The 27,759-nt window shown below is 37.4% G+C and overlaps 2 protein-coding genes, 1 long non-coding RNA gene and 1 pseudogene across 3 annotated transcripts in view; 3 read left to right on the top strand and 1 right to left on the bottom strand.

The window, feature by feature from the left end:
• LOC133044667 (uncharacterized) overlaps positions 1-27,759 on the bottom strand; it is a 117,495-nt gene that overhangs the window by 3,524 nt on the left and 86,212 nt on the right. The window lies entirely within an intron of this gene.
• ENKUR (enkurin, TRPC channel interacting protein) overlaps positions 1-27,759 on the top strand; it is a 38,374-nt gene that overhangs the window by 5,586 nt on the left and 5,029 nt on the right. The window contains exons 2-4 of the mRNA XM_061126218.1: positions 5,518-5,663; positions 11,452-11,675; positions 17,025-17,171. Coding sequence (XP_060982201.1) covers positions 5,518-5,663; positions 11,452-11,675; positions 17,025-17,171 — 517 coding nt within the window. The remainder of the gene's footprint in view (positions 1-5,517; positions 5,664-11,451; positions 11,676-17,024; positions 17,172-27,759) is intronic.
• LOC133044662 (UDP-GalNAc:beta-1,3-N-acetylgalactosaminyltransferase 1-like) lies at positions 791-2,571 on the top strand. The gene is given in 1 exon segment (XM_061126217.1): positions 791-2,571. A coding segment is annotated over 1 exon segment (996 nt). The 5' UTR covers positions 791-1,187; the 3' UTR covers positions 2,184-2,571.
• LOC133044340 (small ribosomal subunit protein uS8-like) lies at positions 12,854-13,293 on the top strand (annotated as a pseudogene).

Here is a 27,759-nt window from a genome sequence, read left to right as displayed (position 1 = left end):
TGCAAGTGTCGCAGGAGACAAGAGTTTGACCCCTGGGTCAGGAAAATCCTCTGAAGAAGGAAATGGAAACCCACTCCAGTATTCTTGCCTGGAGAATCCCATGGACAGAGGAGCCTGGTGGGCTACAGCCCATAGGGTCACAGAGAGTCAGACACAACTGAGCATACACACATGCACACAGATGGGTAAATGTTAGTTTTTTTCTTTTTAAATTTGTTTACAATATACTTAGCTTTTTAAGGGGAAAATAACTACAATGAATTACAGGTTTATAACACTCATAGAACCTAGGATTAAGATGGGGGAGGGGTAGATGCAAGTATGCTTTTGTGAGGTTCTTATATCCTGTAGTATAATAATACTTGTAGTATAATAATACTTGAAGGTAGACTGTGATGAGGTAAACATATGTATTGTAAACCTTAGAACTTCTACAAAATAAAAACAAAAGATAAGACAGCACAAAATAAGGAAGAACCAGCAATGGGGTATGTAGAAAACAATAGCAAGATGGAAATTTTAAATACCGACACATTTTTTAAACCACATTAAATGTCAATAGTCCAAACAAAATAAATGAAACTGTTAGAAAGGATAAAAATTCTATGTTCTTCACAAGAAAACCCCCTTTAAAAATAAAGACACAGACGAGCGAGCGAGCGAGGGGCTTCCGGGCGCGGCGCGTGGTCTGCGCGCGCCCGGCCGTGCGTGTGGCTGCGGGAGGCTGCGTGTGCGCGCGGGGAGGGACAGTCCGCCGCCCGCGCGCGTCGGAGCGGGGTGCGCGCCCTGCGCGGGAGAGGTAAAGAAGATTTGAGTTTGCAGTCCTCAGCTGGGAACGGCTTTGTGTTTTGGCCCTTTTTTCCCCAGGCGGCTTAGGCAGAGTAGTTCATGGCAAATCTTGTAATTAAGCATGGAATATGGAAAACAAAACACTTCAGCTGGTACTTAGTCTCATGTGAAATTCTACAGGCATGTGTCTTATAAGCAGTATACAGCAGAATTTTAAGCCAGTCTGAGAGTCTCTGTTTTTCAGTAGAAATTGCAAGCATTATTTTGACTGCTACTTGCTATCAAATGCTCAGTTGGTGAAACTGGAGGTCTTTCACTCAGAAGAGAAAAACCAGGAAAGAAGGTTTCTCTGGGAACTGGCTGGAACCCGAGGCTTGCATGCTTCTGAGCTTCTGTGAATGGCCCCGGCACTCCTGACCACTCTTCCGGCTAGGATGTCACTCAGATCCCTGAAATGGAGCCTCCTCCTGCTGTCGCTGCTGAGTTTCCTGGTGATGTGGTACCTCAGCCTGCCGCATTACAACGTGATAGAGCGTGTGAACTGGATGTACTTCTATGAGTATGAGCCCATTTACAGACAAGACTTCCGCTTCACACTGCGAGAGCATTCAAACTGCTCTCATCAAAACCCATTTCTTGTCATCCTGGTGACCTCACACCCCTCAGATGTGAAAGCCAGGCAGGCCATTAGAGTTACCTGGGGTGAAAAGAAGTCTTGGTGGGGATATGAAGTTCTTACATTTTTCTTATTAGGCCAACAGGCTGAAAAGGAAGACAAAGTGTTAGCATTATCCTTAGAGGATGAACACCTCCTTTATGGGGACATAATACGACAGGATTTTTTAGACACATACAATAATCTGACCTTGAAAACCATAATGGCGTTTAGGTGGGTAACTGAGTTTTGCCCCAACGCCAGGTATATCATGAAGACAGACACTGATGTTTTCGTCAATACTGGCAATTGAGTGAAGTATCTTTTAAATTTAAACCACTCAGAGAAGTTTTTCACAGGTTATCCTCTAATTGATAATTATTCCTATAGAGGATTTTATCAGAAAACCCATATTTCATACCAGGAATATCCCTTCAAGGTGTTCCCACCTTACTGCAGTGGGTTGGGTTATATAATGTCCAGAGATTTGGTGCCGAGAATCTATGAAATGATGAGTCACGTAAAACCCATCAAGTTTGAAGATGTTTATGTTGGGATCTGTTTGAATTTATTAAAAGTGGACATTCATATTCCAGAAGACACCAACCTTTTCTTTTTATATAGGATCCATTTGGATGTCTGTCAGCTCAGACGTGTGATTGCAGCCCATGGCTTTTCTTCCAAGGAAATCATCACATTTTGGCAGGTTATGCTAAGGAACACCACATGTCATTATTAATTTGACATTCTACCCAAGCCTAGAGAAGGGAGGGATACTTTGTAGAAAGTGTTAACGTTAGACTATGAAATCGCCAGTGAAAAACCCATGAGAAGGTCACTGTGTGGCTTACACAAAGCTGAAACTCATGTAGAGCCTATAGACGAGACTAGAGGGTTGCACTTGGCCTGTGGTTTATTATGACAACAATCAAGTCAAGCCTTTTAAAAGTGATATTCAGAGGAATTAAAATCTTATAAAGGAATGGGAAGTTTTTTTTAAATAAAACTAATAGGGCCAAACAGTTTGAACATGTCATTCTACAGACTAGAGCTTCTTAAATGGGTTTCATTGAATTATAAGCTCATTTATCCATAACAACAAAACAGTGTACAGTATTATTCATGAGGCATCTAGTCAGTTCAGGGTTTTGTGTATATCTTCATAGATTACTAGTTTTTTTTAATATACAGTTCTGTGTAAAAGAAACTGAAGTTATTTCTGAACAAAGTTTAATATGTTTTTGGTCATTTGGAAGATATTTCAAGATGTTGCAGTATTAAAGAGTTATTAATTATTATTTAATAATACTTAGAGTTTTACACTTTATGGATGTTTGAATGTTTTGGTTTCAATACTGCATAAACAGAATAAACTTTTTTTCCAGTTTAAAAAAAAAAAAATAAAGACACAAGAAAAAAATTAAAGAATAGACAAATACTGTATTATTATAAATTAAAGGAATACTGGATTGGTTATATTAATATCAAACAGTAGATTTTAGACTATAGAATTTTAAGAGGGATAAAGAGTATTACTTTACAATAATGAAGTGATCAGTTTTCCAAGAAGGTATGATAATTCTAAAGGCTGTGCACCTACTGATGGAGCTTCAAAATGCATGAAGCAAAAGCTGACAGAACTAAAAGAAGAAATAAATCCACAATTGTAATCAGAGATTTCAACATCTCTCTTTCAATGATTATTAGAACCCTTGAAAATAGTATTCAACGAGTTTGTCCTGTCAGTTATGGAACACTCCAGCCAACAGCGGCAGTGTAAATTCCCTTTTCCAATGTATATGGAACATTTACCAAGATAGACTATGCTTTGTGCCATAAAACAAGTGTCAGGAAACTTTAAAGGATTGAAATTTTACAAATTATATTTTTTTAACCATAATAGAAATTAATTAGAAGTCAGAGTGCTATCTGAAAAATCCTCAAATATTTGGAGATCAAGCATAACACATTTAAACAAACTTCTAACATGAAGACAACATCAGAAGGGGATTTAAAAGGTTTTTGAACTGAATGAAAATGGAAGCGTATCATATCAGAATTTGTGCTATTGCAGCTATGAAGCAATGCCTAGGAGAAATTTTTGACTTCTATTAGATAAGTCAGGTCAGTCACTCAGTCGTGTCCAACTCTTTGCAACCCCATGGACTCCAGCACACCAGGCTTCCCTGTCCATCACCAACTCCCAGAGCTTGCTCAAATTCATGTCCATCGAGTCGGTGATGCCATCCAACCATCTCATCTTCTGTCATCCCCTTCTCTTCCCACCTTCAATCTTTCCCAGCATTAGAGTCTTTTCCAATGAGTCAGCTCTTTGCATCAGGTGACCAAAGTATTGGAGCTTCAGCATCAGTGCTTCCAATGAATATTCAGGACTGATTTCCTTTAGGATGGACTGGTTGGATCTCCATGCAGTCCAAGGGACTCTCAAAAGTCTTCTCAAACACCACAGTTCAAAAGCATCAATTCTTTGGCTCCCAACTTTCTTTATAGTCCAACTCTCAACATCCATACATGACTACTGGAAAAACCATAGCTTTGACTAGATAGACCTTTGTCAGTGAAATAATGTCTGCTTTTTTTTTTTTTTTTAATTTTTTTAAATTGAAGTATAATTGCTTTACAGAATTTTCTTATTTTCTGTCTAACTTCAACATGAATCAGCCATAGGTATACATATATCCCCTCCCTTTTGAACCTTCCTCCCATCTCCCTCCCATCCCAACCCTCTAGATTGAAACAGAGACCCTGTTTGAGTTTCCTGAGCTATATAGCAAATTCCCATTGGCTAGCTATTTTACATATGGTAATGTAAGTTTCCATGTTACACTTTCCGAACATCTCACCCTCTCCTCCCCTCTCCCCATGTCCGTAAGTCTATTTTCTATGTCTGTTTCTCCATTGCTGCCCTGTAAATAAATTCTTCAGTACCATTTTTCTGGATTCCGTATATATGTATTAGAGTACGATATTTATCTTTCTCTTTCTGACTTACTTCACTTTGTGTAATAGCTCTGGGTTCATTCACCTCATTAGAACTGACTCAAATGCATTCCTTTCTAATATGCTGTCTAGGTTGGTCATAGCTTTTCTTCTAAGGAGCAAGTGTCTTTTAATTTCATGGCTGCAGTCACCACCTGCAGTGATTTTGGAGCCCAAAAAAATAGTCTCTCACTGTTTCCATTGTTTCCCCATCTGCTTGCCATGAAGTGATGGGACCAGATGCCATGATTTTTTGAATGTTGAATTTTAAGCCAGCTTTTTTACTCTCCTCTTTCACTTTCATCAAGAGGCTCTTCAGTTCTTCTTTGCTTTCTGCTGTTAGGGTGGCGTCATCTGCATATCTGAGGTTATTGATATTTCTCCTGGCAATCTTGATTTCGGCTTGTGTTTCATCCAGCCCAGCATTGTGCATGATGCACTCTGCATGTAAGTTAAATAACCAGGGTGACAATAAGCAACCTTGACATACTGCTTTTCCCAATTTGGAACCAGTCTGTTGTTCCATGTCCAGTTCTAACTGTTGCTTCTTGACCTGCATACAGACTTCTCAGGAAGCAGGTATAACTACAAATGTTTAAAGTCAAATAGCTAAAATTGCGCCTTAAGAAACTTAAAAAGAAGAAGAAAAACTCCAAATAATGAGATATAATAATGATCAGTGCAGAAATCATTGAAATGGCAAATGTGAACATTAGAGAAGACTTATAAGCCAAAGAAAAAGAACAAAGGAGAGAGAGAGAGGAGAGACAGACTACCAATATCAGATATGGGAGAGGTTACATCATTAAAAATGCTACAGATGATCAAAGAGTAGTAAGTAAATACTATGATCATCTTTATCCTGGCACTGTTTTATTAGAATAAAACTTTAATCTAGCTTACCTAAGCCTGATGTACAGGGCTCAGATAATTATGCTTAATGACTATCTCCAAGTGAATATAGATATATATTATAGAATATAGATATATGTAAATTAGAACTGTATTTCCTTTTGAAAACTTTATATGATTCTTATTAAAGATAAATGCTACAGCTTTTTTTTAAATTTTAGGTATGTATCAATTTTTAAAGCAACTGTAAAAGATGACATGCAAAAATTTAAAACTGCAATGAAAACTATGGGACCAGCAAAACTTGAAGTACCTTCTCCAAAGAATTTCCTGAAGAAACATTCAAAGGAAAAAATTCTACCACCCAGTAGGTTTTATCACTTTTTAATTTTAAGTGTTTATGGGTAATTTAACTAAAATTATTTTGTCTGTGAATATTAAATGTTCACAGTAATAACAACTTTAGCTAATATTAAACAGAATTTTAGAGGCTAGGAGAAAGCAGAAATCAGGAATATAGTACATCCACCATAGTATTCCTAGCAGCATTATTTATAATTGCCAAGACATGGAAGCAACCTAAGTGCCCATCAGCAGATTAACAGATAAAGAAGTTGTGGTATATGTATACAATGGAATACCACTCAACCATAAAAAAGAATGAACTATTGCCATTTGCAGCAACATGGATGGACTTGGAGGGTATTATACTAAGGGAAATAAGTCAGACAAAGATGTAAACTTTTTTATATCACTTATATGTGGAATGTAAAAGATAAAACAAACTGGTAAATATAACAAAAAAGAAGCAAACACAGAGTAAACTAGTGGTTACCAGTGGGGAGAGGGAAAAAGAGAGGCAATAAAGTAGGGGATGAAGAGATTCAAATTATTGTGTATAAAATAAGATACAAGGATATATTGTATAACAGGTGATATAGTCAAATTTTATAGTAATTATAAATGGAGTATAACCTTTAAAAATTCTGAATCACTGTATGGTACACCTGTTACTTATATAATATTACAAATCCACTACAATGAAAAAATGTATTTTAAAAAATTCTCAAAAACCCTACTATGTAGTAGAAAAAGAGAGGAGAGAATGCTAAATTTCCTCCCCCAAAGACTTTCCTTTTGAAGGTGCAAGCATCTTGAACTACATCTTGGACTATATGATAAAGCCCCAACTCCAGCACCATCTTCAGATCTAGCCATATAACATCAATAACAAGCAACAATTCTAAGAGTTCTAAACCCCAAATGGGCAAAATTGCTTGGACTCTAAACCATATCTAGTCTTTTCTCCAGGAAATGAAAATATAACCATTGCTATCAGTTGTCAAAGCAATGACCAGTCTCACTTTAGCTTTGAGTATGGGCTTTAAATTTCTCAGATCTCGAAGACCATTAGGACAATGAAAGAACTGGATGTAATTGAAGAGGCTTCATGAATGAGAATCAGTTTCTTGGGCATGCTACCTGTGCAGCCACACTGGGGCCTCTGCTTCAAAGGATCCCACACTTGGTTTAATGCTCTGTTTTTGTCATCTTGAAATTCCTAATAACTTTTTTATCAAGGAGTCCCACATTTTCATCTTGTGCTGGGCCTCACAAATGTTACAGTCAATTGCGGTCATAGAGAATATGGATATTGGGGGAAAGCCATCAGAAAAGTGGAGAATAGATGAAAAAGAATTTTGTGACAAAATTCACGAAGCAGCTTCTTCTCATCTTGAGTATGTCTTCCCTGCTGGTTTTGGATAATAAACTCAAGAGGGCAATGAGTCTATGTCTTTTAAACAGTTAGCCTCTTCCCATATTCTTGGATCAAAGAACTAACACAGTATGTCAAGCCCAATGAGGGTATCACCTTTTGACAAAAGTGTAACTCCTTCTCCCTATGGTAACTTTTTGTGTCCCACAATCCTCTCATAACCCATATGCCATGATAAAGGATGAGGGCATTATTAGGAAAGATAAAAGAAGCAAGTGTGAAAATACAATATTAATGTTTAAATTCAATTCTTTGAAAGTCTCTTGTCTTTTCCTCAAGTGTTATTTTGCAACCCACAACCACTGGAGAATACTGGAAAATCTTAAAATAGAGTTTAATTCCTTAAGTGCCTTAGGACCAGTGACATTACTTGGGTCCTTATGAATACTTGCCAAAGTTAAGCCTGTTACATAGCACAACTACCAAACTGTAAATCCTAAGTTTCAAATAAGGAAAAAGAGATGAAGTCTGTCTCTCATATAAACATTACATGGTAAAACAAACACAAAAATTCATTGGCCTTAATAATAAAAAATTTGGGGTTTTGCAAGAGCTTTAAAGGTCCATCAAAATAAGAGAAAATAAAAGCCCATGCAGTGAAACAAAGCTGAAGGTAACATAGGCCAAACAGCTACCAGTCTCTTTGTGAATATGCTGCCATTTTGAACACAGAAACTTGCTAGACACACTGAAAAATACCTACCAGGTATATGAACATTTCTCTGAATTCAAGTAGTGGAACATCTGCATGACTATGAGACCCTGTTGACATTGCCATTTTGTTACAGCCTAAAGTGAAAAGTGAAAGTCAGAGTCGCTCAGTTGTGTCTGACTCTGCCACCCCATGCTCTATACGGTCCCTGGAATTCTCCAGGCCAGAATACTGGAGTGAGTAGCCGTTCTCTTCTCCAGGGGATCTTCCCACCCCAGGGATCGACTCTCCCACACTGCAGGCAGACTCGTTACCAGCTGAGCCACCAGGGGAGCCCAAGAATACTGGAGTGGGTAGCCTATCCCTTCTCCAGTGCATCTTCCTGACCCAGGATTCAAGCTGGGGTCTCCTGCATTGTAGGCGGACTCTTTACCATCTGAGCTACCAGGGAAGCCTAGAAAGAAACCAAATCATTTAGCTTTCAGATTTGGCAGTCAATTGTGGTCATAGAGAATATGGATATCAGGGGGAATAATTTGTGACTAGACATCCTCACCCCTTTTTCTAAACCTTCCCCCATTGTCCGCAAAGAGTCAGACACGCTGAACAACTAAGCAGCAGCCCCATTGCCATCCTCTACTCTTGGGTTGATAGATGAGATGATGCTTAGGTAGATATACCATAGAGTAAGATGGGGGTAGGCTTTAGGCTTTATCCAGCACACAACCACAAAGCAAGATTTATAATTTACTTACTCAACTAGGAATGAGTTATCAGTCTTCCTAAACTGTTGCTTTATTTTCTGAGAATTCACTGTTGCCTCTTAAATGCATTTCTAAAGCTATAGTTAAGGAAGTCATCTGCATGCACTTTCAACTCATAATTAAATTTGGCTTCTAAATATTTCTCATGTGAACATATAAAAGCCTCTGGTTTTGAATTGAAAGAGACATGTGTACCCCAATGTTCATCACAGCACTGTTTACAATAGCCAGGACATGGAAGCAACCTAGATGTCCATCGGCAGACAAATGGATAAGGAAGTTGTGGTACATATACACAAGGGAATATTACTCAGCTATTAAAAAGAATGCATTTGAATCAGTTCTAATGAGGTGGATGAAACTGGAGCCTATTGTACAGAGTGAAGTAAGTCAGAAAGAAAAACACCAATACAGTATATTAACACATATATATGGAATTTAGAAAGATGGTAATGATGACCCTATATGTGAGACAGCAAAAGAGACACAGACTTCTGGACTCTGTGGGAGAAAGCAAGGATGGGATGATTTGAGAGAATAGCATTGAAACATGTATATTATATGTGAAAAAGATGGCCAGTCCAGGTTCGATGCATGAGACAGGGTGCTCAGGGCTGGTGCACTGGGATGACCCTGAGGGATGAGATGGGGAGAGAGGTGGGAGGGGGATTCAGGATGGGAAACACATGTACACCCATGGCTGATTCATGTCAATGTATGGCAAAAACCACTACAGTATTGTAAAGTAGTTAGCCTCAAATTAGAACAAATAAATTAATTTTTTTTAAAGCCTCTGGTTTTTTAGGCAAACTGGTTATACCATCCTTACTTGGGTATGTTTAGTAGATGGGAAATATTTGGGTTGTAACAGGTTTATTCTCTGCTCCAGGCTTTGTAAGAACTCCACAATTCAATTTCTGACAATGTTCACAACATTTCAGTAGTATGTTAAATAGGAAGAAGATAACTATTTTTGTAGGTCAAGAACAGTAAACAATTTTACATATTGTTTAAGCAAATATATACATCATAGTCTACATATTACATTTTTTCATCCCCACTATCATGTAAACTCCATGAGAAAGGGGACTTTGTCTCTTTTGTTCACTTCTGTACCCACAGTTCCTAGAGCACTACCTGGGAACATAGTAAGTATTCAACAAAAACATATTGCATGAATTAATGACTAAGTGATTATTGAAAGCTTCCTTTATAATGTTTGTGGGGGGTATAGAATTATCAGGGGTATATTGGTTTGCTAGCGCTGCTGCCATAACAAGTATGTGCATGCTAAATCGCTTCAGTCATGTCTAACTCTTTGAGACCCTATGGATTGTAGCCCGCCAGGCTCCTCTGTGAATGGGACTCTCCAGGCAAGAATACTGGAGTGGATTGCCATTTCCTTCTGCAGGGGATCTTCTCAACCCAGATCGAACCTGTGTCTCTTACTGTCTCCTGCATTAGCAGGTGGATTCTTTACCACTAGTGCCATCTAGAAAGCCCCATAGAGTAGCTTCAATAGAAATTAATTTTGTCACAATTCTGAGAGCTAGCATCCCAGATTAGGGTGTTTCCTGGAATTATGTGAGAGTCCAATGGTTAGGACTCTGTGATTCCATTGCAGGGGTTATGGGTTCAATCCCTGGTCAGAGAAACAAATCCCACATGCCTCAAGGTGCAGCCAAAACCAAACAAAAACACCATCAGGATATTTCCAGGGTTCATTTCTTCTGAGACCTCTCTTCTTGGCTTATAGATAGCTGTCTTCTCCCTGTGTCTTCACATGGTCTTCCTTTTGTGTTTGTGTCCAAATTTCCTCCTTTTATAAGGAGATCATTCGTATTGGATTAGGGCTCACCGTAATGACTTCATTTTAACTTAAGTCCCTCTTTAAAACTATGTCCAACTACAGTACCATTCTGAGGTACTGGGGTTTAGGGCTTCAATATATGAATATGGGGGTCAGAACACAATTCAGCCCATAACAAGAGATCAATCCATTTCATAGACCTTCAATAATAAAATATTGTTTTTTTCTGATAATAAAAGTTATATAAAATGATTTAAAAGTTCAAACAGTACAGAAATGAATAAAGACAAAGTAGTAAATGTGTGTGGGGTTAAGATTTGAGTAAGGTTTTGTCAAGATAGTTGTTGCCTTTGGTTCTGGAAAATAAAATGTAGTTATTTTACATTTTAGCTTTTTGACAAACCATTTCTATGTGGCTGTATCGGAACAGGTGAGTCAGAATGGTCAAGTCAAAGAGACTGTGTAGAAACAGCCATTTTCATCTGCTGCTAATTAAGAGAATGTGGAATAGAGAAATAAGGTAAACTCTGGATAGTAGTTATTTAAGGAGGTGAGATGTAATCAGTGAGGAGTGAATAGCTAACCTCAACAGTTTTGGTAATCTTTATTTCTTAAGCTGCATGTTGGATGCACAGCTATTAAATGATTTTTATGCCTTGTAATAATAATCAATGATAATCATTATAATGATAATCTGCAAAAAATTTCACTGATTCTTGGACTTTCAATACCTCAAGTTTGATTTCTTTACTTGGTGATTTTATAGTAACTTTCCTCTGAAAACAATTATTCATAATATTGAAAGTACTCAGAAAAACATTTTAATGTTTCATTGAACTTTTTTTCAATGGGCAAACTGAATATTTGTTGTTGAAATCTTTATAAGAAAATATTTTTATAATAGCTAGTAAAAATATATTAGCTCACATATGATTTAGGGAGTTTATTTTCTTCCCTTACATTTTTATGTTGTTCTTCAACATATTATTTCACATTTAATTTTTTGCATTTATTATTACTGATTTTTACCCTAAATATTTGAATATATTTTTAATACAACTTTAATATACTAATGGCAAAACATCTGGATGTTATAAATAATACTGAGTAGACATGTTTATGGTTTAACAATGGAAATGTTATGTTTAACAGAAAAAAAGTTTGAATGGAATGAGCGCAGAAAGCCACCTGTGCCGTTGAGGACTGACCATCCAGTCATGGGAATACAGAGTGAAAAAAATTTTATAAATACAAATGCAGCTGATGTCATCATGGGAGTGGCTAAAAAGCCTAAACCGATTTATGTTGACAAAAGAACTGGAGACAAGCATGACCTTGAAACGTCAGGACTGGTTCCGAAGTACATCAATAAAAAGGTAGCCTTTGACATATTAACAACACCTGATATGTATAAAGTAGGTAACTAATGAGGACCTCCTGTATAGCACAGAGAACTTGACTTGATGCTCTATGGTGACCTAATAGGAAGGAAATCCCCACAAGAGGGGATGTATGTAAGCATATAGCTGATTCACTTTGCTGCCCGGCAGAAACTGACACAACGTTGCAAAGCAGCTATACTCCAATAAAAATCTGTTTTAAAATTAAGTAGTATTGTGGCTATCAGCACAAGATTATAAAGCAATTACCTTCTAATAAAAAATTATAAAAATAATAGAGAAAGAAAATGGAATATTTTCTAAATTCAAGGTGAAGATTTGGCATAGATTGACCTATCACTAGCTAGTTAGCTCTTAATAGTTAGCTTTTAGCAAGCTGACAGCTAATGTGCATGAAAAACAATGAACAAACTCACTAAACTTGGTTATTTATAAGATAATTATCATTTGTTTATATCTTTACTTGTCATATATCCCTATCAGTTAAGATGGCAATTTCATGTATATACTTTACTGACTTTGTCTACAGAGACCCAGACTCAGTATTTCACACAGTGCTGCCTATAATTTAAAGTATTAGCAGTATTTCAAGTGATAATGCTTCTTCACATTAAAAACCTCTTCAAAGTTATGGTTCAGTAATTTCTCCTTTTTTTCCTATTACTGCTATAGTTTGTCTTAGCTTCCAAAAGAGAAGATCTTTCATAGGATGACCAGCTGTCCAATTGCCTGGGACTAAAGGTTTCCCCACCATGCAGGGCTTTCAGTGCTAAAACCAGAATGGGGCAAGTTTTTAAATAATAAAGTGTTATATAATTGAGTACTGCAATTTTTAAAAAGACCTGATATTCAAATTATTCATAAAGATTCTATTATTACTAATGGTGCTTTCTGACAAACTAATGGCTACCAGTGGGGAGTGGAAAAGTAGAGGGGGTTAAGAGGTTCAAATTAGTATGGATAAAATAAATAAGCTACTAGGATATATTAAACAGGTAAGCTACAAGGGAAATATAGCCAACATTTTTAAACAGCTTTAAATGGTGTGTATAATCTATAATCTATAAAAATTTTGAACCACTATGTTGTACACCTAAAACTGATATACTATTGTAAATCACCTTTACTTCAGTTAAAAAAAAACAATGCTCTCTTTCCGCCATCTTTCCGTGCCGCCAGAACGGTGCGCATGAATGTCCTGGCTGATGCTCTCAAGAGTATCAACAACGCCGAAAAGAGAGGCAAACGCCAGGTGCTTATTCGGCCGGCTGTGCTCCAAGGTCATCGTCAGGTTTCTAACAGTGATGATGAAGCATGGTTACATTGGCGAATTTGAAATCATTGATGATCACAGGGCTGGGAAAATTGTTGTGAACCTCACAGGCAGGCTAAATAAGTGTGGAGTGATCAGCCCCAGATTTGATGTGCAACTCAAAGATCTAGAAAAATGGCAGAATAACCTGCTCCCATCCCGTCAGTTTGGTTTCATTGTACTGACAACCTCAGCTGGCATCATGGACCATGAAGAAGCAAGACGAAAACATACAGGAGGGAAAATCCTTGGATTCTTTTTCTAGGGATATAATACGTACAAATAAAATGCCTTAGAGGACAAAAAAAAACAAAAACAAAAACAAAAAAACAGTGCTCTCACTGAACAAATTATCTAGATTGTCAGTTCTCATTCCCCTGAAGTCTGCGTTTGGTCCAAATCTAGTGTGGTGAAAATACAGACAATTTGGAATGAACAACGACATGTAGTTTAGTAAAGGAAAACTGTAGTTGTTTTCCTTAATTTCAATTATTAGTATATTTAAGAATTATAACAAGCATTCTCTAAAAGATACTCATTTTTGTTGAGGTGGAATTGTCACTAGAAGCACAGTCATTGTAAATCTGGAAGGAATAACCTTTCAAAAGATTCTAGGGTTTAGTTATTAGTTTACATTATCTTGGGCTTCTCTGGTGGCTCAGCTGGTAAAGAATCTGCCTACAATGCAGGAGACCTGGATTCGATCCCTGGGTTAGGAAGATCCCCTGGAGGAGAGCATGGCAACTCACTCCAGTGTTCTTGCCTGAGAAAAAAGAGTCAGACACAACTGAGTGGCTTTCACTTTCACTTTCTTCCACTTTACATTATCTTTGTAACAGAATGAGAGAAATGAAGAGGAAAACAACTTTAAAACTGTCCATCCTATCAGTGTAGTATAAATAATTCACAGTACTATTTCAGTTTGAATATATTCACTTGTGTTTGGTTTGGAGTAAAACAGACCTTGAAAGTACTGAACAATAGTCTTTTCAGGACCTTCATTTCTATCTGAAAAGGTGCTTATCAGATAAGCATATGATTTCATTGCTGAAATTATAGAAGCATGGGTTTAGCTCTTTAAATGTAGAAGTTTAAAGCTTAAAAAGCTTATGAAAAATACCTTACATGAAACCTATTTTACTTTGCATGTTTATGAAACACAAAAATGCTGGAAACACACATAGTATGAGTACAAAATTCTAAAGAATAGTAATGCATAATAATGAACATACTCAGTCACTCAGTCGTGTCTGAGCCTTTGTGACTCCATGGACTACAGCCTGCCAGGCTCCTTGGTCCTTGGGATTCTGTAGGGAAGAATACTGGAGTGGGTTGCCATTTCTTTCTCCAGTACATAATATAACATGTGCATGCTCAGTCACTTCAGTGGTGTCCGACTCTTTGTGACCTTATGGACTATAACCCACCAGCCTCCTCTCTGTCCATAGGATTCTCCAGGCAAGAACACTGGAGTGGGTTGCCATGCCCTCCTTCAGGGGATGTTCCCAAGCCATGGATTGAATCCACATTCCTGTGGCTCCAGCCTTGTAGGCAGATTCTTTACTTCTGAACCACTGGGGAAGCCTATGCTTAATAACTTGTGGCAAAAAAGAAAGGAAAGGAAGAAGGAAGAGGAAAAAGGAAATTGTAATAGTGATGGTTGAGGGGCTTGCATTGAGGTCATCCGGTGATCCACCATGATGAATCCAATGCCTGTTCACAATCAAAACAGGAGCCTCAAGGCCATTGTTAGAGAAAAACTACTTAGTCCCTGAGAAACTCCTGATGCTCAGTTGGCTAAGACACCTCAATAGGAGTCTAGGAGTTGGCAGCACATGACAATGAAGATTTCAAGCTTCTCTTTGATACTTCCTCCTTCTATGGCCCCTGGAGGCTGCTCAGACTTCCTGTCCCATAGGGTGTGGAAAAGCAGAAATTTCATTCTCCTGGCTTTTTAAAACCATTTCCAATCCATCATTTCTCCACCATCTCACACACACAAAAAAAACACCCCTTTTCCTTTGACAATCATGCTGCAAACCGCCACCCTGTGCCCCCCTCCTCATGGCTACATTTTGCATCAGCTGCCCACTTTGATACATTTTCTGCCTTGAACAAGAAATTGAGTCTCCATCACAGAAACAGAAAAATGTTAGGTTAGTCTACCTGAGCTTATCTACCAAGCAATGCAGATTCTCTGCTCCTAGTAATACTCTTGGTGGCTAAGCAGTCAGAGCTCAGGAAGGACTAACTCAACTTACTTTCCACTTATCAGAGTTAAGTTTTTAAATCTATTATTGTTAAGTGAGACAGCAGGTCCATTTTAGGGCGATGCCATTTTTTAAAAATGAGCGAACCTCATGTTTTAGTTCCAAGTAAAGTATTGTGTGCCCATTTGTGCCATGAGGGTAATTTGTGTTAGCACAGTGAAGCATGGATGTTGGCCTGAGTTACAGCGATAATAGGAAGACAGCATTTCAAATTCTAACTCTGCCACTTACTTAACTCCATAATTTTTTTAAACAAGTTATTAATTAGATTTATCACAGTATTGTGAGGATTAAATGATATAAAATACATTAAGCACTTGACACAATACCTGGCACCTAGTAAAAATTCAATGATGAGTGGATATTATAATACATGCAATTATTAATATTAATAGTATGCATTAGCTCTCAATGATTCAGCACATGAGAATATTTCAGATCACTGCAGCTTTTCCTCATTTGTGAGGTAGTTCTTTTTCTTAAACAGAATATGCCAAATATAATCTCTTGTGATGACACAGAATCATCATTATGAACCTCACTGATTGTACTGAGCTGAAAAGAGGTGCTGCCCTCAGGGTTTCCTAAAGTGGACTGAACTGGTTACCATTGAACTAGTTTACCCAGAGTACTAATAACTAAATGCTCAGAGTACTGAGCAATTAGAGTTTATCTGTATAGTGCTTTGCAACTTTCCAGAGCACATTTATATTAATAGCTAAGGTTTCTATCCCTTGTTCAGTCAGGATTAGGTTGTGTTATGCTGTGGCTAACAGATAACCCCGAAATTTATGTAACTAAAAATAAGTTTTAGTGCTTCCTTCTGCCGCATGTCCTTTGAGGGTTACTGGGAGCTCTACTTTCAGTCCTCATTCGAGGACCCAGCAACCCAAAACATACCAGAGAGAAAAAGAACATGGCAAGTCATCCATTAGTTCATAAGATTCAAAAAGGACAGAAGTTACTTGCACTCCCATGGGGTAATGCAGGTCACATGGCTACATCTTACTTAAAAGGGGAGCAGGAAAGTATTGCCTCCAAGGAGAAGAACCAGGATATTTGTGCATAGTTTCAGTGACTCATATCTCTCAACAGCTGCTTCCTCAGAGAGATCTTCCCTGACATTTTATCTCAATTAGCTCTCATGACTCTCTTTCTTCTTACTGTATGTATAAATATTATTTTATAATCTCTTTTTGATGAGCTTTTTTCTCCACAGAAAACACATTCTGTGAGGACAGAAACTGTCTTTCTTATTCACTAGTGTAGGTACCACCAAGTACATCCTCAAATAGTTTTTTTGGAGAATGAACAGGGAGTAGTTCTATGTCTCTGCTCAGTGGCTGATTGCTTCACTGTCAGTCCTTATAAGCAGCCCAGGAGCCTAAAATTGTATGTTGTATTTCCAAAAACAACCTTAGGGGGGGCCCAAGTCATTTTTTTTTTTTTCTTAAAGCAGATGTGCCTAGTAGTTTTAAGAGTCAGTTTTTACAATGCATTAGAAGCATTTAACTTCTTTTTTTAAAAAAACAAAATTATGCAAAAGAGAGCTCAAGATAAAAGCTACTAGTTCCCAATAGGAAAAAAAAAAAAATCACTGACTTGTCAATTTGTAGTGTTTTGAGCAAAGGCTTTAAGTCTATAACATTTCTTTTGCTCCTAATTGTTGCTTGGTATGTACACATATACAAGATAACTTTCAGGATGTTTTCTTTTTTTTAATGTCTGAAAAATCTTTATAAGGATTACGGTGTCACACCTGAATATATATGTAAGCGAAACGAGGAAGTGAAGAAAGCCCAAGAAGAATACGATAACTATATCCAGGAAAACCTCAGGAAAGCAGCTATGAAAAGGCTATCTGATGAAGAAAGGGAAGCGGTTCTGCAGGTAAGCGTTCTGTAATTCACGACTGCGTGGAATCCTTTGGAACATTTCTGAAGGGAGGGCCTACCATCAATGATCATTAAGGCCAGCACTTTGATTTTTGGAATCAGAACACTGTCTTTTAGTTACAGTGACAATTACATGCAGCAAATCTGTTTCTTTGGGGAGAGCAAAATGTTATAATATAGGGATTGTTGAATAATAATTCGTTTCCAACTGAGTGAGCTTCTGCTTTTTTCCTGAATAGTGTCATAAGAAAGTTCACCTTCTCCTTCAATGAACATGCATAAATAACGCAAAAAAGCATTTTTATTTCCATTTCCATGGCCCTGAATTTTTCAAAAATAATATTCATAAAATAGATATTTTTCACTAGGTGGAGCTCTAGAATAATTGAAACTGTCCTATCCCTAGACCAACGGTTTTTTCTTTCTTATAAGCAAATAGATTTTAAAATAACGAAGTGTTAGGTTTTACCTATGTTTTCTTTATTTTGACTAAAATAGACTTAAAGACACTTACGTTGGAGTTTTTAATGTAAGACTTTTATCTGAAGCATTTAAAATATTTGGGGGATATGAGCACAGTTGCTCAATCATCTTTAGAGAGTATTTAGTAAGCATCTACTTATATTCTTCTAGAGTCATCCTGTCTCTTATGGAGGTAAAAAGAGTACTTTATTCCTTGTTTTGTTACTGTGAAAGCTTTCTACAAAACCAATTCTAGTGACCTTTTAACAAAAGAAAAAAATATATTTTTACATTAATTTCTATTGAAAAATGGATTCATATGCTGTTATAAATTCTTAACAGTTTATCAGTGTCATCATAATCACCAATAAACATTTATTAAATACCTGTTCTGCATAGAGTATCATGCTAAGCCCCAAGGGTCATAAAGATAAAAATTCTGCTCTGAATAATGTTGTGATTTAGTTGATGAGAGGTGCTCTGTATATGTGTACATACAGAGATATGTGTCTATGTACTGATCATGTTTTATAAGGTTCCCAGGCATGAACATCCACTGCAAGATGTAGATAGGTCTTTAGCTGAACCTTAAACTGCAGAGTAAGAGAGTATCCCACACAACAGGAGTGGCCTGAGGGCAGGAACCAAGTCTCTCTGTGGTCAGCAGTCTCTGATTGTCTAACCTGGTGCCCAGTGTAAACCTGGATGATTAATAATAGAGTGCTGGAGAAAAGAAGGGAGGACAGGCAGGCAAGAAGGCTGGCAGACGTGGCTGCCTGTCACTTTCAAGACGAGCTCTGCTCTAGGTTCCCTCCCTCCCTCTCGCCCTCCCTCCCTCTTTTTCTCCTTTCTTCCCTCCTTCTTTCTGACTCTGCCATTCTTAAACTTATGTGCTTTTGTGAAAGCCATTTTGTATCTAAATAATGCTGAAAGATAGGGAAAGAGAGGAAGAACTTCCCTGGGAAGGAAAAAGCTCTTTCCTCAGGTACCTCTGTAGTAGATCGGCAACCCTTGGCTTCCTAATGTGGTCATGCAGTTTCTTTGCATACACTCTGATGGACAATAGCTGACCCCACCTTGGATGCCTTATTAGCCTGAGTAGTGTAGTTGCCATGGTAACAAAGCCATTGGCTCTGTTTCTAACAAGCCCTGAACACTGCTCCCTCCCCTGGTTGAGCTGCGTGTAGTTCTGTGACAATATGTTCACATGTCCCTGAATAGGATTCATCCTGCTTGTTCTTTAGAATTACAGTCCCATTATCCTGGAAGGAATCATCTGGCCTAAAGATTCCAAACTTCTCATTTCCCAGGTGAGGATATAAAATGCAAATAGATTAAGTGGACTCTTTTGTTCATCCATCCGTCCATTTATCTCCTGAACATCTACCATGTTCCGGGCCTTCTACCGAGCCCAAAGGATACTGTTGTGAGCAGAATAAATGTGGTCCTTACTGTCAAGGAGCTTGGAGTTTGTTTTACATTTGCCCTGGTTCACAAAATTATCAACTTAGCTAAAGAGGGACAGCTTCCCTGGTGGCTCAGTGGTAAAGAATCCACCTGTCAATGTAGGAGATGCAGGTTTGATCCCTAAGTCCGTAAGATACCCTGGCGGAGGAAATGGCAACCCACTCCAGAAATCTTGCCTGGAGAATCCCATGGATAGAGGAGCCTGACAGGCTACAGTCTGTGGGGTCACAAAGAGTCGGACAGAACTGAGCAACTAAACAACAAAGAGGGACGAAAACTCATATCAGCCAGTTCCCGGGCAGGTGTTCTCTCACCACATAGCACACATGTGCACAGAGTATAACAGATGGAAGCTCTATCCACCAGGGATTCAGAAAACATGCCAGACAGGGATTCTGAAGAGAATTTACAAAGGAGCTATTTACAGAGGTGAAGCAGCGCTAAGGGAACCAGTGGGGAACACTGAGGCACCCAGGACTAGGGACAGTGGGAATCACCACCACCCTAGGCTGGAAAGGCAGGGGCTGGAAACAGCATTACCAGAGCCAGGTGGGAGCTGGAGCCTGGAAGAGAGGGGTCCCTGGCGGGCACTGCAATCACAAATGGAAGGGCCAGTCATGTCCAGGTGACATCGAGGGAGGGGGAAGAAATGCCTCAAGCTCACTTTCTTCCCACCTGTGCCCTCCTTGGCTGAACTCAGGCAGCGGCTGGGGCAAACACTGGGGAAAGAGCAGCCCATAGGGATTAATACTGTCACCCCTAACCCCCGCCCGCTAGTTACAGAGCAAGACTAGAAGGTAAAAAATGGATGGGGGTGGGGTGGCATCAGAGGAGCCTGGAGCTGAAGACACTTCTCACTATTTTATGACAGCTTCTCCCTATATGAAATTTTTCCAAAATTAACAATATTGCTTCAGTATCAGACCAGAAGGGAGAAAAATTAAGACATAAAAATAAGGAAAAATCAGTATTGCTGCAGTGCATAAAAGATTTTTTTTTAGATGCAATATCTAAAAAACAGCAAAGAGGTTATTTCAATATAATCTGAAATATTAATCATATTTAGTTCTCATACCTAGCAGTTGACTTTGATCCAAATGTTATTGTACAAACTAGAATATAAAGCAAACTCTGCTTTAAAAAGAAATATTGTGAAACATATAGCTGCTGTGACCACAAGTAATAGGGAAATATCACGCAAGGAGCTTTGAAAAACCTTTGATATTTCAAAGTGTATAAATACATAGATTTCACCTCTGCAGTGGGCACCCCTGTAGAGCACTGTGGAAACACATTTCCCATTTCATAATGAAAGGCTATGGAAAAATAGAACTCTTTTGAAGACTTCTCTTTGGAATACTTCTCAAACACTATTAAGAACTGTGTTAACCCATCCCCCTCTTTTTAAAATTTAAAAGATATTTTTCCTTCTATGAAATGTTCAATATCGGTAGCCTTTTTTCTCAACAAATCTTCTCTATAAAGTGTGTCCAATCCTGTAGTCATTTTTATCTTAACATGGAAATAAACCACTTTGTCCTCTGAAAGTTTACAAGATTGTACTCTGAGGGCTTATTATGAAGGTCTTGTTATAGATGACAGTTCTAATTCCCTCATAAATCTAAATGTATAGCCATGCTTTCTAAGGACTACATTTTCTTTCTTTTTTGTAATCAATAATTTTAAATTATGCCACTCTTGAGCTCTGGCTAGGACTTCCAATACTATGTTAAATAATAGTAGCTAGAGTGGGAATCTTTGTTTTGTTCCTGATCTTAGAAGAAAAACTTTTAGCTTTTTACCCTGAGTTTGATGTTAGCTGTGAGCTTTTCATATTTGGCCTTTATTATGTTGAGGTTCATTTCCTCTATGTGCAACTTGAGAGTTTTTTTAATCATAAATGGAAGCAGAATTTTATCATGCTTTTTCTATATCAGTTGAGGTGATCATATGATTTTTGTCATTTATTTTATTAATGAAGCATATCACATGGACTGATTTGTGGATGTTGCACCCATAGAATAAATCCCACTTGCTTACAGTACCGGCATACCTTGTTTAATTGTACTTTGTCTTATTGTGTTTCACAGACATTAAGATTTTTACAAATTGAAAGTTTGTGATAACCCTGCACTATCATATGATGGTTAGCACTTTTTAGCAATATGATATTTTTTTATTAAAGTAGTTGTTTTTTAAGACATAATGCTGTTGCACACTTAATAGATTATGATATAGTGTGCATGTGTGTGCTCAGTCGTTTAGTCATGTCCATCTCTTTCAGGACTCCATGTCCTGACCCCATGGACTATATAGCCCATCATGCTCCTCTGTCCATGGAATTCTCCAGGCAAGAATACTGAAATGGGTTGTCATTTCTTCCTCCCTAGATCCCGACCCAGGGCAGGTTATTTGTTTTATTGAGGTGGTCTGGAACCAAGCCTGATATACCTCCAAAGTATGTTTATATATGGGTCTTTTAATGGATTGTCAAATTCAGTCTGCTAATATTTTGTTGAGGACTTTCACACTTATGTTCCAAGGGATATTGACCTGTAATTTTCTTTTCTTGTGGCACCACGGTCTGATTTTGGTACAAGGATCATGCTAGCCTCATAAAATGAGTATGAAAGAGTTCCCTTCTCTTCTGTTTTTTGAAGAGTTTGAGAAGGAGTGGTAATAATTCTTCTCTGAGTGTTTGGTAGAATCCACTGTCTGGTCTTGAACTTTTTATTTGTTGGGAGGTTTTTGGTTATGAATTTAATCTTCTTACTAGTAATTGCTCTGTCCAGATTTTCTCTTTCTTTATGATTCAGCCTTGGTAGGTTGTATGCTTCTGACAATTTATCTGTTTCTCCTAAGCTTCCATTGTGTTGGCATATAATTGTTCATAGTAGACAACATGATTCTTTGTATTTCTGTGGTATCGATTATAATATCTCCACTTTCATTTTTTATTTTATTTATTTGAGTCCTTTCTTTTTTTTCTTGGTGAATCTAGCTAGAGCTGTGTTAAATTTGTTCATCCTTTCAAAGAACCAATCATTATTTCACTGATCTTTTCCATTGTCGTTTTAGTCTCTATTTTATTTATTTATGCTCTAATCTTTGTTATTGCCTTCTACTAACTCTGGGCTTTGTTCTTCTTTTTCTGGTTCCTAGAGGTGTGTAATGTTAGGTTGTTTATTTGAGATTGTTCTTGTTTCTTGAGGTAGGCATTTATTACTATGAACTTCCATTTTTGAACTGCTTTTGCTAAATCTTATAAATATTAGTATATTTCCATTTTAGCTTGACTCAAGGTATTTTAAACTTCTCTTTTGATTTCTTCTTTGACCCATTGATTGTTCAGTATCATGTTGTTTAATCTACACTTATTCATGAATTTTCTAATTTTTTTTGTATGATTGGTTTCTAGTTTCATACCACTGTGATCAGAAAATATATTTGATATGATTTCAGTCCTCTTAAATTTATTAAGACTTGATTTGTGACCTAATATACGATATGTTCTGGAGAATATTCTGTGTACACTTGAGATGAGTGTGCTTTTTTAGTCATTTGGATGGAAAATTTTTTATATTTCTGTAAAATCCATCTGATATAACCTGTCATTTAAAGTCAATGCTTCCTTACTGATTTTCTGTCTGGATGATCTATTCATTAGTGTAAATAGGGATTAAAAGTCCCCTACTGTAATCATAGTGCTGTCTGTTTTTTACTTTAAATTTGTAATATTTGCTTTGTATATTATGACACTCCTATGTTGGGCTTCCCTTGTGGCTCAGCTGGTAAAGAATCTGCCTGCAATGTGGGAAATCTGGGTTTTATCCCTGGATTGGGAAGATCCCCAGGAGAAGGGAAAGGCTACCCACTCCAGTATTCTGGCCTGGAGAATTCCATGGACAGTATAGTCCATAGCGTCGCAAAGAGTTGGACACAACTGAGTGACTTTCACTTCATTTACTTCACATGTTGGGCACATAAATATTTACAGATGTTATATACTCTTGTATCAACTGCTTTATCATTATGTAATGCCCCTTTTCTCTTATTACAGTCTTACTTTTAAAGTCAGATTTTTCTGACATAAGTATATCTACCCCAACTTCCTTTTGGTTTACATTTGAATGAGATATGTTTTTCCATCTGTGTGTCAGGGATCATAATTTCGAGGCAATATTCCATTTTGTTTTACTTTCCATTTTTGTGTAAATAACATGATTAGTGTACCCATTGTGAACAATAGAAAGTATTAATTTATAAAATTTCATTGCATGAGTTCAGTTAGTTTTATCATTTTGTCAGTGGGGCTTCTAGTGCATTGTGGTAAGAAATAATAACTAAGCAGAGATGGAAATAACCATTATTGTTCCTAAAAAGATTCCTAAATTTGAATTTGTTGGTTTCTGAGAACTTTAAACATTAACTACCTTATTGAATTGGTGGCTCGGATGGTAAAGAATCTGCCTGCAATGCAGGAGACCTGGGTTCAATCCCAGAGTTGGGAAGATCCCTTGGAGGAGGGCATGGCAACTCACTCCAGTATTCTTTTTTTTTTTTAATTTATTTATTTTTTCAGTGGGTTTTGTCATACATTGACATGAATCAGCAATAGATTTACACGTATTCCCCATCCCGATCCCCCCTCGCACCTCCCTCTCCACCCGATTCCTCTGGGTCTTCCCAGTGCACCAGGCTCGAGCACTTCTCTCATGCATCCCACCTGGGCTGGTGACCTGTTTCACCATAGATAATATACATGCTGTTCTTTCGAAACATCCCACCCTCACCTTCTCCCACAGAGTTCAAAAGTCTGTTCTGTACATCTGTGTCTCTTTTTCTGTTTTGCATATAGGGTTGTTGTTACCATCTTTCTAAATTCCATATATATGTGTTAGTATGCTGTAATGTTCTTTATCTTTCTGGCTTACTTCAGTCTGTATCATGGGCTCCAGTTTCATCCATCTCATTAGAACTGGTTCAAATGAATTCTTTTTAATGGCTGAGTAATATTCCATGGTATATATGTACCACAGCTTCCTTATCCATTCATCTGCTGATGGGCATCTAGGTTGCTTCCATGTCCTGGCTATTATAAACAGTGCTGCGATGAACATTGGGGTGCACGTGTCTCTTTCAGATCTGGTTTCCTCAGTGTGTATGCCCAGAAGTGGGATTGCTGGGTCATATGGCAGTTCTATTTCCAGTTTTTTAAGAAATCTCCACACTGTTCTCCATAGTGGCTGTACTAGTTTGCATTCCCACCAACAGTGTAAAAGGGTTCCCTTTTCTCCATACCCTCTCTAGCATTTATTGCTTATAGACTTTTGGATAGCAGCCATCCTGACTGGCGTGTAATGGTACCTCATTGTGGTTTTGATTTGCATTTCTCTGATAATGAGTGATGTTGAGCATCTTTTCATGTGTTTGTTAGCCATCTGTATGTCTTCTTTGGAGAAATGTCTGTTTAGTTCTTTGGCCCATTTTTTGATTGGGTCATTTATTTTTCTGGAATTGATCTTCAAGAGTTGCTTGTATATTTTTGAGATTAATTCTTTGTCTGTTTCTTCATTTGCTATCATTTTCTCCCAATCTGAGGGCTGTCTTTTCACATTACTTATAGTTTCCTTTGTAGTGCAAAAGCTTTTAAGTTTCATTAGGTCCCATTTGTTTATTTTTGCTTTTATTTCCAATATTCTGGGAGGTGGGTCATAGAGGATCTTGCTGTGGTTTATGTCGGAGAGTGTTTTGCCTATGTTCTCCTCTAGGAGTTTTATAGTTTCTGGTCTTACATTTAGATCTTTAATCCATTTTTAGTTTATTTTTGTGTATGGTGTTAGAAAGTGTTCTAGTTTCATTCTTTTACAAGTGGTTGACCAGCTTTCCCAGCACCACTTGTTAAAGAGGTTGTCTTTTTTCCATTGTATATCCTTGCCTCCTTTGTCAAAGATAAGGTGTCCATAAGTTTGTGGATTTAACTCTGGGCTTTCTATTCTGTTCCATTGATCTATATTTCTGTCTTTGTGCCAGTACCTTACTGTCTTGATGAGTGTGGCTTTGTAGTATAGTCTGAAGTCAGGCAGGTTGATTCCTCCAGTTCCATTCTTCTTTCTCAATATTACTTTGGCTATTCAAGGTTTTTTGTATTTCCATACAAATTGTGAAATTATTTGTTCTAGTTCTGTGAAAAATACCGTTGGTAGCTTGATAGGGATTGCATTGAATCTATAGATTGCTTTGGGTAGAATAGCCATTTTGACAATATTGATTCTTCCAATCCATGAGCATGGTATGTTTCTCCATCTGTTTGTGTCCTCTTTGATTTCTTTCATCAGTGTTTTATAGTTTTCTATGTATAGGTCTTTTGTTTCTTTAGGTAGATATATTCCTAAGTATTTTATTCTTTTTGTTGCAATGGTGAATGGTATTGTTTCCTTAATTTCTCTTTCTGTTTTTTCATTGTTAGTATATAGGAATGCAAGGGATTTTTGTGTGTTAATTTTATATCCTGCAACTTTACTATATTCATTGATTAGCTCTAGTAATTTTCTGGAAGAGTCTTTAGGGTTTTCTATGTAGAGGATCATGTCATCTGCAAACAGCGAGAGTTTCACTTCTTCTTTTCCTATCTGGATTCCTTTTACTTCTTTTTCTGCTCTGATTGCTGTGGCCAAAACTTCCAACACTATGTTGAATAGTAGTGGTGAGAGTGGGCATCCTTGTCTTGTTCCTGATTTCAGGGGAAATGCTTTCAATTTTTCACCATTGAGGGTGATACTTGCTGTGGGTTTGTCATATATAGCTTTTATTATGTTGAGGTATGTTCCTTCTCTTCCTGCTTTCTGGAGAGTTTTAATCATGAATGGGTGTTGAATTTTGTCAAAGGCTTTCTCTGCATCTATTGAGATAATCATATGGTTTTTATCTTTCAATTTGTTAATGTGGTGTATTACATTGATTGATTTGTGGATATTAAAGAATCCTTGCATTCCTGGGATAAAGCCCACTTGGTCGTGGTGTATGATTTTTTTAATGTGTTGTTGGATTCTGTTTGCTAGAATTTTGTTAAGGATTTTTGCATCTATGTTCATCAGTGATATTGGCCTGTAGTTTTCTTTTTTTGTGGCATCTTTGTCTGGTTTTGGAATTAGGGTGATGGTGGCCTCATAGAATGAGTTTGGAAGTTTACCTTCATCTGCAATTTTCTGGAAGAGTTTGAGTAAGATAGGTGTTAGCTCTTCTCTAAATTTTTGGTAGAATTCAGCTGTGAAGCCATGTGGTCCTGGGCTTTTGTTTGCTGGAAGATTTTTGATTACAGTTTCGATTTCCTTGCTTGTGATGGGTCTGTTAAGATCTTCTATTTCTTCCTGGTTCAGTTTTGGAAGGTTATACTTTTCTAAGAATTTGTCCATTTCATCCAAGTTGTCCATTTTATTGGCATAGAGCTGCTGGTAGTAGTCTCTTATGACCCTTTGTATTTCAGTGTTGTCTGTTGCAATCTCTCCATTTTCATTTCTAATTTTGTTAATTTGGTTCTTCTCTCTTTGCTTCTTAATGAGTCTTGCTAATGGTTTGTCAATTTTGTTTATTTTTTCAAAAAACCAGCTTTTAGCTTTGTTGATTTTTGCTATGGTCTCTTTAGTTTCTTTTGCATTTATTTCTGCCCTAATTTTTAAGATTTCTTTCCTTCTGCTAACCCTGGGGTTCTTCATTTCTTCCTTCTCTAATTGCTTTAGGTGTAGAGTTAGGTTATTTATTTGGCTTTTTTCTTGTTTCTTGATGTGAGCCTGTAATGCTATGAACCTTCCCCTTAGCACTGCTTTTACAGTATCCCATAGGTTTTGGGTTATTGTGTTTTCATTTTCATTCATTTCTATGCATATTTTGATTTCTTCTATGATTTGTTGGTTATTCAGAAGCGTGTTATTTAGCCTCCATATGTTTGAATTTTTAACAATTTTTTTCCTATAATTGAAATCTAATCTTCCTGCACTGTGGTCAGAAAAGATGACTGGAATGACTTCAATTTTTTTGAATTTTCCAAGACCAGATTTATGGCCCAGGATGTGATCTATTCTGGAGAAGGTTCCGTGTGCACTTGAGAAAAAGGTGAAGTTGATTGTTTCGGGGTGAAATGTCCTATAGATATCAATTAGGTCTAGCTGGTCCATTGTGTCATTCAAGGTTTGTGTTTCCTTGTTAATTTTCTGTTTAGTTGATCTATCCATAGTTGTGAGTGGGGTATTAAAGTCTCCCACTATTATTGTGTTACTATTAATTTCCTCTTTCATACTCGTTAGCGTTTGCCGTACATATTGCGGTGCTCCTATGTTGGGTGCATATAAATTTATAATTGTTATATCTTCTTCTTGCATTAATCCTTTGATCATTATGTAGTGTCCTTCTTTGTCTCTTTTCACATCCTTTATTTGAAAGTCTATTTTATCTGATATGAGTATTGCGACTCCTGCTTTCTTTTGGTCTCCGTTTGCATGAAATATTTTTTTCCAGCCCTTCACTTTTAGTCTGTATGTGTCTCTTGCTTTGAGGTGGGTCTCTTGTAGACAGCATATATAGGGGTCTTGCTTTTGTATCCATTCAGCCAATCTTTGTCTTTTGGTTGGGGCATTCAACCCATTTACATTTAAGGT

The sequence above is a fragment of the Dama dama genome, chromosome 23, assembly GCF_033118175.1.
Source record: "Dama dama isolate Ldn47 chromosome 23, ASM3311817v1, whole genome shotgun sequence".
Taxonomy (NCBI): Eukaryota; Metazoa; Chordata; class Mammalia; order Artiodactyla; family Cervidae; genus Dama; species Dama dama.
Note: the sequence above shows the minus strand (reverse complement) of the source record. Positions and strands in the feature narration are given on the sequence as shown.